General features: G+C 42.9%; 1 protein-coding gene across 4 annotated transcripts in view; it reads left to right on the forward strand.

The window, feature by feature from the left end:
- The first annotated feature begins 426 nt into the window (after positions 1–426).
- Positions 427–17643, forward strand: part of PARP11 (poly(ADP-ribose) polymerase family member 11) — a 72619-nt gene continuing 55402 nt past the window's right edge. For 2 of the 4 annotated variants that reach the window (XM_075552198.1, XM_075552200.1), the window contains exons 1-2: positions 427–617; positions 1138–1219. In XM_075552198.1, coding sequence (XP_075408313.1) covers positions 1214–1219 — 6 coding nt within the window. In that variant the 5' untranslated portion in view covers positions 427–617; positions 1138–1213. The remainder of the gene's footprint in view (positions 618–1137; positions 1220–17643) is intronic. The other 2 variants (XM_075552197.1, XM_075552199.1) reach the window with 1 other exon arrangement.

Here is a 17643-nt window from a genome sequence, read left to right on the forward strand (position 1 = left end):
CTCCTCTAACTACATTATCGAGCTCTTGCTCTATGCCAAATACACGACTGAAATAGTCTCCCCGTAACTTTAGGTCAGTCGTATTCCCTCTGTTCAAGGATGAGGAAACTGAGGCTCACCCTCTGAAGACGTGGGGGGTTCCTTGCGAGCACTGCACTGCTTTCACTAGAAGCCACTCCACCGTGAGGCGGAGACGCCCGCTGCCGCGGGAAAGCTGGACGACCCGCGGCGGCACAGGGGTCACCGAGGGGCAAGGTCCTAACGGAGTCCATTCATTAGAAGCCCCGCCCATTCATTTCGAAGCAGATACTTACAAGCCCCGCCCCCTCGGCCCGCCCACCCGCGCCGCGAGGGAAGCGGCGGGCGGACTTCCGGGGAGGGGCGGGGTCAACGCTGGTTGGCTGGCTCCGGGCGGAAGTGAGGGGATCCAGTGATGTGAGGACGCTGGCGTGTGACAGGGAGCGGGGAAAGGAAGGTGTCCGTCCAGGCTGCCTCTCCAGCCCTTCGCGCCCGGGGACCCTCCAGAAAAACAATCCAACACCCCGACCCCGCGGCTAGCCCCTTCCCCCAGGCTCTCTCCGCTGGATTTCGCCACCGTTATGTGGGAAGCGAATCCGGTGAGTCGCCGGGCGGGACGGGGCGGACCCAGTGGGCGGGGTTGGTGGGAGAGGGGCGGGGAGGGGGCTCCCGGGAACTGGTCCTGGCCCAAGGATGGCTCTGGAGTTGGGCGGCCCGGAGATCCCGGTCCTTGTGGCCCCCACCGCCGCTACCTCAGAGAGATCTGTGGCGATGGCCCCGTGGATTTTCCAAATAATGCTTTATTTTACTGGCTGTGATTTCCCTCCCTCCCTCACCGTATCTTTAAAGTTCTGTTTTTATGTATTGCTTCCTAATGAGAGTTTCTGGCCTTCGCACCTGTTACTCTCCCCCCTCCCCCCCCCCCCCCCCCCGATTTCAGGAATAGCTGCCAGGGCCACCGATCCAGATCGAGGGGAGTGTACCCCGGGGGGTTGGATGGGCGTCCGAGGGAGCATCAGTCCCCCTGTTGCCTGCTTGGTGGACAGCCACGGACAATTCAGGGAGCGGATTGCATGTTCTAGGTTTCTCAGTGGTAGATGTTTAGCTGTTTTCTTTCAGTGGACAAAGCCGATGACCCGGGAACGTTTTCTCCGCAAGTCTGCCTCCTTCCTTGCTTGACTTCGGTGTTTGCATTATGTCTGTAGGTATTTTTGTCTACTTTGCTTTTTGTACATCTATTTAAAGTGTAGCACTTATAAAGAATGAGGTTCATTTGCCAAGAGTATTCCTTCCAGCTCTTGTTAGGAGTTGAAGCCTCCTGGCAACATAGCAAGTGGATACTATTTGGACCACATAAGTTGACTGGAAAAAACGGCAGTCACTCTGCAGCAGACTATTGAATGGAATATGTGAAATAATGCCCTTCATTTATTTAGTTTATTTTGTATGTGTTATTATTTGAAGTGAACTTGTTTTGTCACAAGACTCCCAAGTCCATTTCAGCTTCACTTTCTGCCTTTTTTTCTTAAGCCACTCAGACCACTGTTTAGGTTTGGGAGCCTTCAATTATTTTTTAATTCCATGCTTACAGTAAGTCATTAACTATAATCAATGCTGTTGTCAGGGTCTGTCAAGTCGATTCCGACTCATAGTGACCTTCTATACAACAGAATGAAGCACCGCCCAGGCCTGGCGCAGCCCTCACAATCGTTGTGAATGTTTAAGTTCATTGTTGAAACCACTGTGTCAGTCCATCTGGTTGAGGTCTTTTCATTCACTGACCATCACTTCTATCCATCGTGTTGTCCTTCTCCAGGGGCGGGGTCCTCCTGATAACATGGCCAGATTAGGTGATGTGAAATCTTTTGTGTCCTTGCTTCGAAGAAGCATTCTGGCTACGCTTCTGGGAGAGATTCATTTGTTCTTCCGGCAGTCCACGATACTTAAAATATTCGATTCTTCCTTGGTCTGCCTTGTCCAACTTTCACATGCATCTGAGGTCATGGAAAACACCGTGCTTGGGTCAGGCACCTCCTAGTCTTCAGAGTGACATCCTAGTTCTTCAGCCTTCTAAAGTGGTCTTAGGTAGCAGATTTGCCCAGTGCAAAAGATCCTTTGCTTTCTTGACTGCCGCTTCCGTGAGCATTGATTGTATATCCAAGTAAAAAGAAATCTTGGAGAACATCAATCTTTTCTCCATTCATTATGATGTCATCTGTTGGCCCAGTTGTGGGAACTTTGCTTTTCTGAATATTGAGTTATATTCATACTGAAGACTGCAATCTTTGACCTTCATCATTAAGTCCTCCTCACTTTCCGCAAGCAAGGTTGTGTTCCTCTGCCTACCACAGATTATTTATTCCTAAACCGTCATCCAATCCTAAAGCCACATTCTTCTTTAGTCCGCACTCCTTTTTCAATTTTGGGATTATAATTCCAGTATAAGTTAGAACAAAACCAAATCCAGTGCTATTCAGTTGATTCTGACTCATAATGGTCCCATAGAACAAAATAGAAATTCTCTGAACTATTTCTAAGGAGTCATCCTCACTGCATCTTTCTCCCATGTAGTGGCCTGGTGCATTCAAACTGCAGACCTTGTGGTTAGCAGCTGTATGCTTAATCACTGCACCACCAAGAGTCTTTATAAGTTAGAGAGCTAATCAGTAAATTGACCTGTGTTTTAAATATTTCATCTGGTTGAAAATGTGGTTATTTTGTACTAATTTGCTTGCACATTATAGTTCCATCCCAGTTCATAGTGTAGCACTTGTCATCATCAAAGAGTATTTTGGCTAATATATATTCTCTAATACCACGGTATACTTGAGGAAAGTAAGTGATGCTAATTGATGTTAGCCAAAATAATTTACGATTCTGAAAATATACTGTACTTAAGGATTCAGTTTTATTACTTGTCATTAAAATTTATTAAATATGTCTTTTCCCTCATTTTAATTAGTAGTCCTTTGTTGCTTTTCCATAGCATACCCATCACTCACCCAAATACGCATCCCTATAGTATCAGTTCCAGAGGAACAAGGATTTTGCTTATTGTGTTCACTGTATTATCCTCAGACTAGAGAACAGAACCTGGTACTTAATAGGCACTCGGTAAATGTTTGTGGAGTGAATAAGTTATCTTAGTTATGGTGAGTGGACTGCTTCTGTATTGTTCCCATTGTTTTTTCCCCCTTATCTATCTATACATCAGAATTTGCTATTGTATGTTTGTGAGTATTATAAAATCCTTCAGGGGCCCGCATGCATTTGGCTTATTATGTCACTCTGTTGCTTCTTTGTAAGACCACTCTCTGAAACCACCCTATGGATATTACTTGATATGACTGTGATCCCACTTTCTTCTGACTCTCCTCTGCTACTGTGTTTTACTACTTACTGATAGTGTTTTGCTTCTTAAGAGCATATGAATAAGGGCATGCTCTTGAAAACACACTTAAGTTTCTGAGCTGTCTCTGATAATTGTTAGTTTCTTTTTGCAGAGGGGCTCCTTGAGTGTCTGGCTGTTCTCATGGAATGAAATTAGTTTTCATGTTGCCCTAAGTCTCACCGTCAGATATTGGTGAACATGAAGGTTCCAGGAATTGATGGAACACAAATTGAGATGTCTTAACACGGAGATGATACACTGGAAGCACTCACTCATCTATGCTAAGAAATTTGGAAGATAACTACCTGGCCAAGCAGCTGGATGGGATTCATATTTGTGCTCCCTCCAAAGAAAGGTGATCCCACAGAATGTGGAAATTACTGAACAATGCCATTAATATCACATGCAAGTAAAGTTTTGCTGACAGTAATTCCATTATGGCTGTGGCAGTATACAGTCAGGGAACGAACAATATCATTGCTGATGTCAGATGGATCTTTTCTAAAATCAGAGAATACCGGAGAGAGAAACAGCAGTGTTTTACTGGGTATACAAAGGCATTTGACTGTGTGGATCAAACTGTGGATAACAGAGATAGTATTTGAGAAGAATGGCAATTACACAGTGTGTAATTGTGCTCCTTGAAAAACCTGTGCACAGAGCCAGCAGTAGTTTGACTAGAGTAAGGGATATTGCATGATTTAAAATCAGAAAAGATGTGCATCCAGTTGTATCTTTCACTGCCGAGCAGTGATGTCACTGTGAAGACGAAAGTGCACTTGATTCAAGCCTTGGTCTTTTCAGTCACCTATGAATGTGAAAGTTGGACAAAGAAGAGTCATTTCATTTGTATTAGTGCTGGTGGGGAATATTGAAAGTATGGTGGATTGCTAAAAAACAAACAAAAATGTATCAGAGAAAGCACAACCAGAGTACCTCTCATAAGTGAGGAAGATGTGACTTTGTCTCACGTGTTGTGGACCTGCTACCACGAGAGATCAGTCCCTGAAAAAGGACACCTTCTTGGTAATATAGAAAGGCAATGAAAAAGAAGAGACCCTTGACAAGATGGTGTGGTAATTATATAATCTCCTGTCAACTTGAGTGAAGGGGTGGAGTCTAGCCTGTCAATCAGGTCATAGCCATCGACGCCTCTGTGTGGGCATGGCCTTCTCCCTAGGATTCTGGGAACTCCTGTCTTCTTCCCTGGAGGTGTACTTCACATTCCTGTTGACAAGCCACATGGAGCTGTGCTGATGGAAACCAGAGTCCTGGGGCTAGAGGAGGCATATGGAGAGCCGAGCCAGTGCTGAGATGCTTCCACAAGACTTGCTCCCCACTGGCCTGTGATCTTCCTGCTTTCAGCATCATTGCATGTGCTGTGTGCGTCTGAAGAGGAATTCATGGGTTAATATTGGACTTATGGGCTGATATCGAATTTATGGACTTGATATCGAACTTAGGGCCTTGATCTGGGCTGGGATGTTTTGGTGATGCATAATTACTTCTTGATATGAAGTTCTCTCACACATCTATCAGTGGCTCTGAATTTGTTTCTCTAGTCAACCTGGACTAACACAGATGGATTGAAACAATGGTTGCAACAATGTACTCCAACATAAGCACAATTGTGAGGATGTTGCAGGACTGGGTAGTGTTTTCATTCTGTTGCACTTAGAGTTGCTGTTAGTTGGAATCAACTTGAGGGTACCTAACAACAACAACAAGAAAGTATTGATCAAACAATCTGAGAAGCTGAGTATGAAGGAGAATCTGCCATTGGGTTTAAAGAAATCTTATCAACAACCTGTGATAGGCAGATGACAGAACCTTGCTTTCTAAAAGCAAAGATAACAGTGTACTTAGTAAGATCAAAGACTACAGCCTTCAGTGGGGATCACCGGACAACAAAGAAAACAGTCCTCACAACTATATCAATAAACAATAAACAGAAAAGAAGCTGTAAAGAATTTCATTTTACTTCGATCCATAATCAGTGTGCATGGAAGCAGCAGTTGTATCAAGTGACATATTGCATTGGGCAGATCTGCTGCAAAAGACTTCTATAGAGAGTTACAAAAGCCAAGTTCTGCCACTTTGAAGACCAATGTATACCTGACCCAAGCCGCGCTTGGCAAAGAACTGCCAGAAGACTGAACAAATCCATTTCAGAAGAAGTACAACCACACTGTGTCTTACAAGTGAGAAGGGCAAGATTGTCTCAAAGACTTTGGATATATTATTGGGCGGGGCCAGTCATTGGGGAAGGACATGAAGGAATCTCAAGATGCTTTGATGCAGTGATTGCAGCAATGGGCTCAAGGGAGCCACCGCTGAGAGGATGTTACAGAACCAGGAGGTGTATGGTTCTGTTGTACACTGGGTCATTTTGAGGTGGAACTGGCTGACAACACTAATAACATGTCTAATAAAATTCAGAAGGTATGAAAAACGCACAGTGCACCCGGAAGATACACGCAGATGGCCTTTGCATTACCTACCAGTTCAACTTGCTCGTGACCATTTCTTTCCATTGAATGAAGCATTCTGCATCGTAAAGGAAGGCTATGTTAACAGCTTTAATTCAAGTCATTTGCATACTTCTGGAAATATTCATGGGCTTAATATACCAACTTTGACCTGCAAATATATCTCCTATTGCCAGTATGCACTCTGTATAATACTGGGGTCCACTGACAGGAATTTTGAGAAAATTTTACATGGACTAAGCTGTGGTAATTCTCAGAAGTAGCCACCCCTTTCTGTGTGAAAAGTCCGTGAAATGACTGGCATGTTGAAAATCACCACTGACCCTTCACTGTCACCTTGGAGGGAAAACACCAGAATAACCAAAGAGCTCTAAGTGGTAGCACACAACTTTAGTTTCTACAATGGTAGTCATGAGTATTTGATTATGCTGAGTGTGATCATTTGACCTAAAATGCAGAACAAGGTGTCTAGGTCTATTGGCTTGTGCATCTTGCCCTCCAAGAGTTGGGTATACTCTAAGAATGGAAATAACTTCTGATAGTCTTTTATTGAGTGCCTACTACAGGCTGGTCAATTCCAGGTCTACAGTGGTAGACTGAACAGACCAGACCCCAGCTCTCCTGGGTGTGCAGTCTGGTGCAGGGAAGCAGACAAAATAGCAATCCCAACAGTAGTCAAGAATTATATATAAAGGCATGTTTACTAGGAGGAGCCAGTAATGGACTGGGAAGATCAGGAAAGTCCACTTTGTAGGAGCAACTTACAGAAATCCAAAGGATTGAGCAGGAGTTAGCCAGGGAAAAATTGGGAGGTGGGATGGATGGTGCACACCAGAGGAACAGTGTGCATAAAGGCCCTGAGGGAGAATGGCTGGAGTCCATTGAACCAGGAGCGAGGCCAGGCAGTAGGTAGGCACCAATACATGCTTTGTGGCATACGTTGACGATTTTGAACTTCACCCCTAGAGGGGTGACAACCTTTGAAGGATTTTATACAGGAAGTGGTAGCAGATTTTTGGTTTGAGAAAGCTCTTTGGTTACTGTGTGGAAAATGAGTTAAGTACTACAGGATAAGACAAGAGTACTGCCTCCCCCCCCCAAACCCTATCCCCCCACTAAACCCCAAAACATCTCTATCATGAACCTGTGCCTGTACAGATGGAATTAAGGTTGATAATCAGCAATCCTGAGGTTATTTTGGATTATCCAGAGGGGCGTGGTGTTATCTTAGGGGTTGTTAAGAGGTAGAAGAGGAAGGCACCAGAGAGGGGGAGTCAGATATGAAGATGGAACAATGGTCAAAGAGCTGTCGTGTTGCGAGCTTTGCAATTGGAGGGAAGGGGTTACAGCCACATAATATGTGCATCCTTTAGAACCCAAAGGAAACATTCTCCCCTAGAACTTCTAGAACAGCATCAAGCCAACCTTGATCTCAACTCTGGACACCTGCAGAATTCCAAGATAATGAATTGACATTGTTTTAAGCCATGGTCATTTGTTCCATTGCATTGAAAACGAATGCAATTGGGTATACAGATGTGCAAATGGAAACTGGTCATGAGGCTACTACTGTTAGACCAGGGAGAATGATGAGGTGACTCAGACTAAGTGGGAGTTGTGGAGCGGGAGAGAGTGGATCAATTTAAAGCTGTGCTTTGGATAATGAGTTCCAGGTTCAAGCTATTGAGGAGAAGATATTTCACTCCGATGAGAGATCGGAAACATTAGGTTGAATGTGCCTATAGAAATTCAAGTAATAAAATCAGGGAGACCATTGAAGAGTTTGGAGGAGGGAGCAGCACTGGAAATTGTCATTTGAGCTTCAACATCTCTAAAGAGCATTTTTTAAAGCATTTTATTAGGAGCTCATACAGATATTCAAATCCATATTTCCATTAGATCAAGCATAGCTGTACAATTGCCATTATTTTCAATATATTTTCTTTTTTATCTCCTTGATATCAGCTCTCTTTTATCCCCTACCTTCCCCACTCTACAACCCCCATGAACCTTTAATATATATTATTATTATTGGGTCTTTTTTGGCCATGATTTATACCATTCAATGTATCCATTCACCTACAATGCTGATATTTGTTCCCCTTGAGTGGGGTTACACAGTCGTAGTTGCTACAGTTCCCCCTTCTCCCTTTCCCTCCCCCTCTTCCTGTATCCTCAGGAAATTATTACTCCCATTACTATTTCTGAAGGGATTAACTCTCCTGAATTCCATGCTTTGAAATATCTTAATTGTACCAATGCACATATACAGGTCTAGCAAGGGTAGTGAGGTAAAACTAAGGCCATAATAGTAGGAAGAGGAAATTTTAAAGAACTAAAGGATAGTTAGGTATTATGTCAGTGTTCTACTATACCCTGCATATATCGTCCCTTCTGTGTGGCCCTTCTGTGAGGGACTTTACAATTATCTAACATGGGTTTTGGGTTCCTTCACGTCAGCTTGATTGCTTGTTTTTGAATTTTGGATACCTATTTCCGTTGACACCTCATGATCACACAGGCTGGTGTACTTCTTCCATGTGGGCTTTGCTGTTTCCCTGCTAGAGGGCTGCTTGTTTAACTTCAAGCCTTTAAGACCTCAGGTACTATATCTTTAAATAGCTGGGCACCATCAGCTTTCTTCACCATATTTCCTTATGCACCCATTTTGCCTTCGGGCGATCGTGTCAGGAAGGTGAGGATCATACATTGCCACATTATTAGAGCAAACTGTACTTGTGATGAGGTAAGATGTAAGTAGAGGCCCAAAGTCCACCTGATTCCTTATTGTATTTACATTATATGTATATGGACAAATACACCTATCTCTATATAGTTCCATATTTACATATATACATATCTATATTTATACCTCTAAATATAATTTTTACTTCCTTATTGTTTCCTCTATTTCTTTTTTTCTTTCTTCCTGCTTCACTATCATGTTCACCCATCATTCGCCTCCTGGTAATTCCTCCCAGGTATATCTCAATTGATCAAACATCACCAGGGATCCTACACCCTCCTCATTGTCAATTTTAGAATCCTTGCTATTCCCCTATCCCTGATCTCCCCGTCTCCTCCTCTCCCATATCCCCCCACCCCCAACCATCGGTTCCATAGCAGTCTCCTTGAGATTGCTTGTTTATCTTATATAGATAGACATTAAAAAAAAAAAGCATAAAAGTTCCAGGTCCAACTGCTGACCTTTGTGAATATCCCCTAACCAGTTCAGATGAGGAGCCAAGCACAGCTCTGGAGTCAGAAATCTACAACCAGGATTCCTCAGGGATTTCGTGTCTTTGCTCCCATTGCTGATCTGTTGCACTCCCCTCTTGGTTTACCCCCATGTGGCAAACCATGGGGAGCTCAGACCGGCCAGTGCTGTCCTCTAAAGTGCTGTGATGTGGGGAGGGGACATCATGCCTCAGGCTGACTTTGCAGAACTCTGAACTAGCTGCTCCTAGCTGGAACCTCCCCCTCAGGGCTTGGTGTGCCAGAACAAGGTCTACTCTCTCTCTCTTTCCCTCTTTTGTTCCCATGTGAACAGACACACCTGCCGCCCTCCCGGGACTGTGTCTTCAGTACTGCCCCCTTGGGAGGGGCGTGTCATAACTCAAGGGGGCCTGGGTTTATAATCCTCTCTGATAATGGACTGCCCATGCAGGTAAGTTACCCACAAGGGTGGGTGCACCAGGATGAGGTATAGCGAGTCTAAAAATCAGCTGAGTAGATGAGATTTCTAAGATAGTGTTGCTTAAACATTCAACACGCATGCAGACCATTAATTTTAAAAAATCTTTAAAAAATGATTATTCTTAAACAAGCAGTATTTTTTAAATCAATGTTTTTATCATTGCAGGTTTTCCCTTTTTCTTTTACAGCCTTTTACAAGGTTTCTCGGTCTGACTATGATAGCTTGAGCTGTAGCCTCCAGCAGACATTTTGATTTTCACTTTATATTTTGGCCAAATTAGAAAACGGTTAGGTGCCACCCAGCCCATCTGACCCGTGTGACAGACAAGAACTGCTCATAGGAGTCCCAAAGCTGTGATCTTAATGGGAGCAGATTGACAAGACTTTATCCCCACTGAGGGGCTAAATAAAGGGCTTGAACCACAGGCCTTTCAGGTAGCAGCTAAGCCTTTAACCATTTCTCCCCTAGAGCTCCTAAACTAGAAAACCTCACACCACTATTAATGGACTGTATCAAGGGCCACACCGGTTCTTGCTGGCTCTGTCAGATGCTTTGTAATACCAAAATAAAAAGAGACGTAATCATGGGAAGATTTCTCTTTGAAGACCATTTCTAGTGCTCTGTCAGTTTCAAGTTGACAAGCCTGTAATATAAAATCATCCTAGGGGTAGGTGCTTCAACTCGGCAGAGTGTTGAGAAGATGAGAACCAATCACTTCAGTCTCTGGAAACTCTTTCCTCATGTTTTGTTGTAACATTTGAATAGGTGGGGTTTGTTGTTACTTTTAAGATTTACCCATAAGATTTAAGATCAGTCTCACTCTCTGGTAAGTAAAGAAAATCATGAGGTTTCCAGAAGAAACCACACCCTAGCAATTGACACCCCCCCACCCCCTATAGTTTGGTGCCTCTTTCTTAGCCATAAAAGATGGGCCTTTGGGTTCTTTTAAAATTTATCTCTTATACCCACCTAGGACAGGCCTGTGAAAAATATAGAAGTGATCTCTACTGGTATTAGTATCATGAAAAAAAATGTTTCATCTTTTTTTTCAGAAACTCTGCCCTCCCCCTGGCTCCCTGACAGCTAACAAACTTGACTGGGAAAAGTAATCTTGCAGGCACTGCCATTTCCATAAACCCGAGAGCACATATTCTAAGTCGTCAAGCTTTGATGTCACTCACGGTTCTTTATTTCCTTCAACACTCTGTGGTGATCAGGAAACACATCTTTGGGTAATATAGCCATACCTTGTCTTGCTGCATGTTTAGTTGGAGCTCTCTCAGCTTTGAAACCGTTGTGCCTTTTTCAAATGCGTAGCATACAGAAAGTACCATCCCAATGAAACCCGCCTTACGCTATGAGTTGTCCGTGGCAAGTGGAACAAAGAGTTCTGGAGCACTTACAATACATCGCAGTCGGTATTGTGGGGCTTCAAAAAGGTCCTGGGAAAATGGAATGAAAAGAAATGGAGTTTTTTTTTCAGGAATTTGTTGCAGTTCCCTTGCATATGAGGGTGAGTCAAAAGTATTGCTTCCAATTCATACATATATAGGCTTATTCCAAGCAAAACGTGTTCCAGTGTATCTTTGGGATGCGTAGATGGCTGAGACCAGGTCTGTCATCCATACAGTTGTCCAAGTTTCTTTAAGGTGCCTTCATAAGACAAGGTCCGATGGAAATTGGCTTCTGAGGGTATCCCTAGGCCAGTCAGATTCAAGGCAGAGAGGTCAGCTCAGAGGTTATGGTGATTTTTATTTTGTATCCCAAAGAGGTACTCTTGGTAGTTTTTCTAAAAACAAAACAAAATAAAAAAACAGGAAGATGATCACTTGGCGGTTATTAGGAAAACATTTGAAGAAAATTGAAAACTGCACTTTTGAAAAAAAGACCAGGAAAGTTGTGCCAAGTAATATTTTTCTATCATGACAATACCTCTGCTCATTCTTCAAAGGAGCAGGGGCTATCCTAAGGAAATTTTGTTGGGGTACTTGTGGGGGACCAGCCTCCCCACAACCTAATGGGCCCAAGGGGTGGTTGTGTCATTGAGGGGTAAATTAAAGAGACATCAGACAAGATTAAGCATGCAAGGGCTCACCTCTCAGTCATGACTTCATAAGCCAGGTCTGAGCAGAGAGCAGTGTAATGTAATCTCACGGGTTTATATAATCGCAGACACACAGGCTGCGGTAAGCACAGTAACAGGGAGGGGTTGTACAATTGACAGTACATGTAACAGGAGGGGGAAGAGCTCGGGGTATACACACAATAGGAAGGGGAGACACTAGGGGCACACATGTGACAGGAAGGCATATACACTCCAAAATGGCCGGACTCCAGAGTCAAGATGGCAGCCTAACCTTGGTCATTTGAGTTGGCTTGACCTTAGGTGTCTTTGGGTTCTTCAGGGGACCCATGAGCGCTGACAACCTTCAGGCAGATAGCCTTCAAGCAGTTGACCTCCAAGTATATAGTCAGTGACCATGTGTTTGCAAACAGTATTGTAGATTTGGCACTATTGGGGGTGGCAGGCATTGTGGGATATTACTTTTACTTAGGAGAATGTGAGCGGGCTGCATCTCCAACCCACAAACATACAGGTTCCCTCCACGGGAGCCTTGGCCTCCCAAACTCCTTAACTATGAATGTTGAGAGTTGTCTGCATACACTTTCTTCCTGGTTTTCCATAGGTACTTGCCCCAACTGGCCTCTAGCCCTTGCCTTGTCCCATTACACTTCTTTTTGTCCCCCACTCTCAAGAACAATTGAAAGAAACATGATTTGAGTCCCTGGAGGATGCTCAAACTGCATTTGGATGTATAAGTGGAAGAACATTATGCTTCAGGGAAGGGTTAAAAAAATCCCAAACCCTTAGAGCCATTGAGTCTCTTCTGATTCATAATGACTCCATTTAGGGTTTCTGAAACTGTCAATCTTTACAGGAGCAAGCAGCCTCATTTTTTACCCATGAAGAGACTGGTAGATTTGAACCTCCCACTTTGTGGTTCGCAGCCCAACACCTAAACCACAGCTCCACCAGGTCTCAGGGAAGGGCTGGAGAGATGGAAGCCTTTCCTTCAGAGCTAGATGAAGGATATCCAGGGAAACAGTAATTTCACATGTTTATATATTGGTTTAATAAAGGTTTCTGTGATTTTATAACAATACATTGACCCTTGTCTATGCCAAGAGCTAATTCATATTTTCTCCACAAGTAACATGTTTAATTATAAAATAAAATCTATGCAACAGAGCAGCATAGACTTGAAACAAAATCATCTAATAAAGAACTTCTTGTCAATAGCTTGCTTCCTTCCCCCTCCCCCTATTCTCTAACGTGGCATTAAATTTGGATTAACCAGCTTCTCATCAATGTTGATTTAGCTGAGGAATGCATTGTTGAGTAATGCTTGGTCTCTTCCCTATCCTTATGAACAAAGCAAAATACTTGTGGGCTTTGAGTGCTAGCTGATAAAAATCGATCAACATAGAGTTTATGGTGCCATCTGCTTAATCTTTAATAACAGTGGGATAATGTAGTATAGTGTTTCTCAAAGTGGCTGGCCAACCCCTGGGCACAGGAATAATCTGGGGGTGGGGTGGGAGCGGGGCTGCAAAAGTAGATACCTACGTTTTATCCTAGATTATGGGTGTAATAGAAAAGTTTTTAACTACTTGGGGAGAGAGGGGCGCCCTGAGTAATTTTTCCCCTCCCCCTGAAAAGAGGACTGTAGGCCATTATGTCTGGGAACCTATGCTAAAGTGAATGGTAATGTTAAAGAGAATGAAGGTATGTTGGGAGGAGTCATTGATCTTAAAACTTTGTAAAAATGTAGTATATGAACAAATTTCTTGCATTAATTTTTGCTCTGAAAATGACCGAGCCACTTTACAGTTCCAAAGGATGCTGAGAAAGAAAAGAAGACAGATAAGTCATAAGGAGCTCTCATTTACAAGCAAGAGTTTGAGTAGTAACCAAAGCACAAAGGGGGTTGACTTGTGGCCTAAAATATAAGCTCTACCTGAAGGTGGGATGAACTGGAAATCAAGTGAAGAGTCAGTCAAAGCAAAGGGCAACCTGAAGATGAGAACTGACCAGTGTCCTTACGTTGTGTCAAGCTCATTGGAGGTGCCAGGGAGGGTTCTCCGCTATGTTTTGGGCAGGGGTGGAAGAGGTTGGGCTAGAAGACGGAGGAATTAAATCTGAGTGGGCTTTGAGAGCACGGAGAGTGAAGAAAGACACTTCGGGCCTGTGGACAAACAGTGTTAAGATTTCAGGTTACAATGGGACTGTTAACTGCAAGGAGGACAGTTCAAGCTCACCCACTACTCCATGGGAGTAAGATGAGGCTAGCTGCTCCCATAAAGATTTACAGCCTCAGGAACCCTGCGTAGGGTTGTTATGAGTCAGAAAAGCAGTGGGTTTTAATGAAATGAAACGGGGTTTTCAAAAGTATTCGTGCCACAGGAGGAAGAATGAGGGAAAATGTAGCAAAGAACAGATGTGATGATTATCAGCAAATAGCAAGATAACAGACTGTGGCCTAGCTATAACTAATGGTCATACCAGATGCAAACTCTGAAGACCCAAGTGAAAAGACAGAGCTTAAAAGAGCACAACACAACTCTTGACTGTCTCCAGGAACCATACTGCAAGGATCCGCATATAGCATATAACATGCTCTGAAGGGTATCGTTACCGCAGATAGCCAGTGTTTAATATCTGTTAGTCTTAAATTTTTTCAAAGAAAAAAGTAAAATGAATCATTTTCCAAGGATGATGATAATCAAATATTTTTTTATTTCATAACAGAGCTTCAAAATATATGAAACAAGATTACCATATATACCCGAGTATAGGCTGAGTTTTTCAGCACATTTTTAATGCCGTTTTTGTGGTAAAATTAAGTGTGTTGGCTAATATTTTGGTTGGCTCATACTCGTGTGTATATGGTAATAGAACAGCAAGGCGAAATTTAACAATCCAGAGTTATTTTAGTACTGTCTCATTAATTGGCAGTGAAAATAGAAAACAAACAAGGATCTAGATGCGTCTGGCAGCTGGTAGTGGTTACAAGTTGAGCAGTTTACCATAAGGGGGTTAGCAGTTCGAAACCACCAGACCTTCCATGGGAAAAAAGATGAGGCTTTCCACTGCTGGTAGGAGTTACAGTATCAGAACCCCCCAGGGGCAGTTCTGCCCTTTCCTGTAGGATCGCCATGATTTCTAATTGACTGGATTGCAGTGAGTTTGGGATTGCTCAAGTAGTTTAACTTAATTAGCATTTATAGGATGCCACTCAACAACAGCAGAATTTACATTCCTGTCAACTTCACAACGCTTAACCAGAAAGGCCCTATTCTGGGTCCTAAACAAGTCTCAACAAATTAAAGAGAATTCAAGTCATATGAAATATATTTTCTGATCAATTAGAATTAGAAACCTATAACAAAAATTCCTAAATATGGGTGAGTAAATAATATGCCTCCAAATAACCTATGAGTCAAAGGAGAACTATAAAGGGGAAATATGAAAGCCCAAATTAAAATTGATAAGCTGCTGCTAAGCAGTGCCCGGAAGGAAATTTATAGCTAAATTAAAGACTATATTAGAAAAGTAGAAGGGTCACAAATCAGTTCCATCAGCCATCTCCGCTTCTTTCAGAGACTTGGAAGAGTAAATTCCAAGTAAGTAGAAACAAGAAAACAATAAAGGTGAGAGCAGAAGTCACCAAAACAGAACAACAGAGAAAAATCATGCAAACTAAAGGTGGTTCTTTGAGACTGTCAATAAGACTATCAGTAGAGCTGGTAAACGTCTAGCCCAGAGATCAGGAGAAATGAGAGAAGACAAAAGTTAACCAATGCCGGAATGAGACAAGTAACATCACTGTATAATCAATAACCATCGAAAGGCTAGTGAGGGGATGTGATGGGCAACTTTATGCCAATAGAAATGACAACCTAGATGAAATGGCAAACTCCTAGAGAGACACAACTACCCACGCCTACGAATAACCCAGGAACTAAGGGAGGACTTTGTGTTTGGAACTTAGCCCACAAAGAAGGCCAGAGGCTTTCTGCCAGAGATTTAAGAAAGTCATACTATGAATTCACACAAACTAACAGGATATTAAGGAAGAGAAACTACTCTCAAGGTCATTCTACTAGGTTGTCCTGACCCTGTCAGGGAAGCTTGTCAAAGATAATACAAAAGAAGAAAACTGCAGACCAATACATGAACATAGATGCAAACATTCAAAACAAAATAATAAATTGAACCTAATAATACATAAAGGTGAAGAATATAGTATGACCAAGTGATGTTTATCCCAGGAATCCATCATTAGTTTAATATTTGCACGGCATACAATGTAATTCACTGTATACACTCACATGAAAGAGCATATGGCCATTTCAGTGCGTGCACAACAAGCATTTGACAAGATCCACTGTCCATTTTATATAAATACATACTCTCAGCCAACTAATAGGGCTTACAAAGAATGTGTAGGTAAGGGTGAACACTGTACTGGGTTACTCAGTCCTTGCACATTCCCAGAAAGGCTTCTTTTCTTGACCTGCCTTTGGTAAACTAGAAAACTCACTCCGGAGCGCTTCCTCTGATGAGTGTATTTGTGTACTTGGGGCCTAGCCTAGTTTGTCCAGAGAGGTCATACTCACTGTATCTATCATCAACACCTGCCTTTCCTCTTAGTGTCTTCTGAAGCTTCATTCATTAAGGGACTCACACAGGTGTTGTACACCTATATAACTGACTCCCAATAAAAGCAACCTTTTGCACCTGTTATACTTTGCTGCCGGTGGAAGGAATTAAGTTGTATCCTATGCTACTCCACTAGGATAGAAGACTTGGAGGCTTGCATATGGTTTCCTCAGGACTCTACCTCTTGGGCCGTTCCCCTTTGCCAATTTTACTCCGTGTCTTTCATTGTAATAAACTATAACCATTAGTTTAACAACTTCTGAGTCCTGTGAGTCCTTTGAGCACATCATCAATGTTTAGGGTGGGCTTGGGGAATCTTGACACACGGGATGTGAAAATTGTTCATTGAATACTGCAGTTAATGGTGAAAGACTGAGTTCTTTCTACCTAAGATCCGTTACAAAGCAATCCTGTCTATTCCTACCATTTTCATTCACTGTTGTACTGGAGAGCCTACCCCAAGCAATAAGGAAGTAACAAGCATCTCTAGATTAAAAATAACGAAGTGAATTTTTTTATTTCAGAAAAAGATGCTAAATAAAGACAGTATGCTGGACTTAAAATAATCATTTTATTAGGGGCCTCATACAACTATTACAATCCATACATACATCAATTGTGTAAAGCACATTTGTACATTCGTTGCCCTCATCATTCTCAAAATTTTTGTTCTCCACCCAAGCCCCTGGCATCAGATCCTCATTTTTCCCCTCCCTCCTCCCTCCCCACTCCCTCATGAACCCTTAATAATTTATAAATTATTATTTTGTCATATCTTGCTCTCTCCCACGTCTCCCTTCCCCCACTTTTCTGTTGTATGTCCCCCAGGGAGGAGGTCACATGTAGATCCTTGAAATAGGTTCCCCCTTTCTAACCCACCCTACCTATGTCCTCCTAGTATTGCCACTCTCACCACTGGTCCTGAAGGGATCATCCACCCTGGCTTCCCTGTGTTTCCAGTTCCCATCTGTACCAGTATATATCCTCTGGTCTAGTCAGACTTGCAAGGTAGGATTTGGATCATGGGGGGGGGGGGGAAGAATGGCAGGAGGAAGCATTTAGGAACTAGAGGAAAGTTGTATTTTTAATCATTGCTACATTGCACCCTGACGGGCTTGTCGCCTCCCCAAAACCCTTCTATAAGAGGATGTCCAGTGGCCGACAAATGGGCTTTGGGTCTCCACTCTGCACTCCCCCATGCATTCACTGTGGTACGACTTTTTGTTCTGATGATGCCTAATACCTGATCCCTTGACACCTTGTGATTGCACAGGCTGGTGTGCTTTTTCCATGTGGGCTTTGTTGCTTCTGAGCTACATGGCCG

The sequence above is a fragment of the Tenrec ecaudatus genome, chromosome 6 (genome assembly GCF_050624435.1).
Source record: "Tenrec ecaudatus isolate mTenEca1 chromosome 6, mTenEca1.hap1, whole genome shotgun sequence".
Classification (NCBI taxonomy): domain Eukaryota; kingdom Metazoa; phylum Chordata; class Mammalia; order Afrosoricida; family Tenrecidae; genus Tenrec; species Tenrec ecaudatus.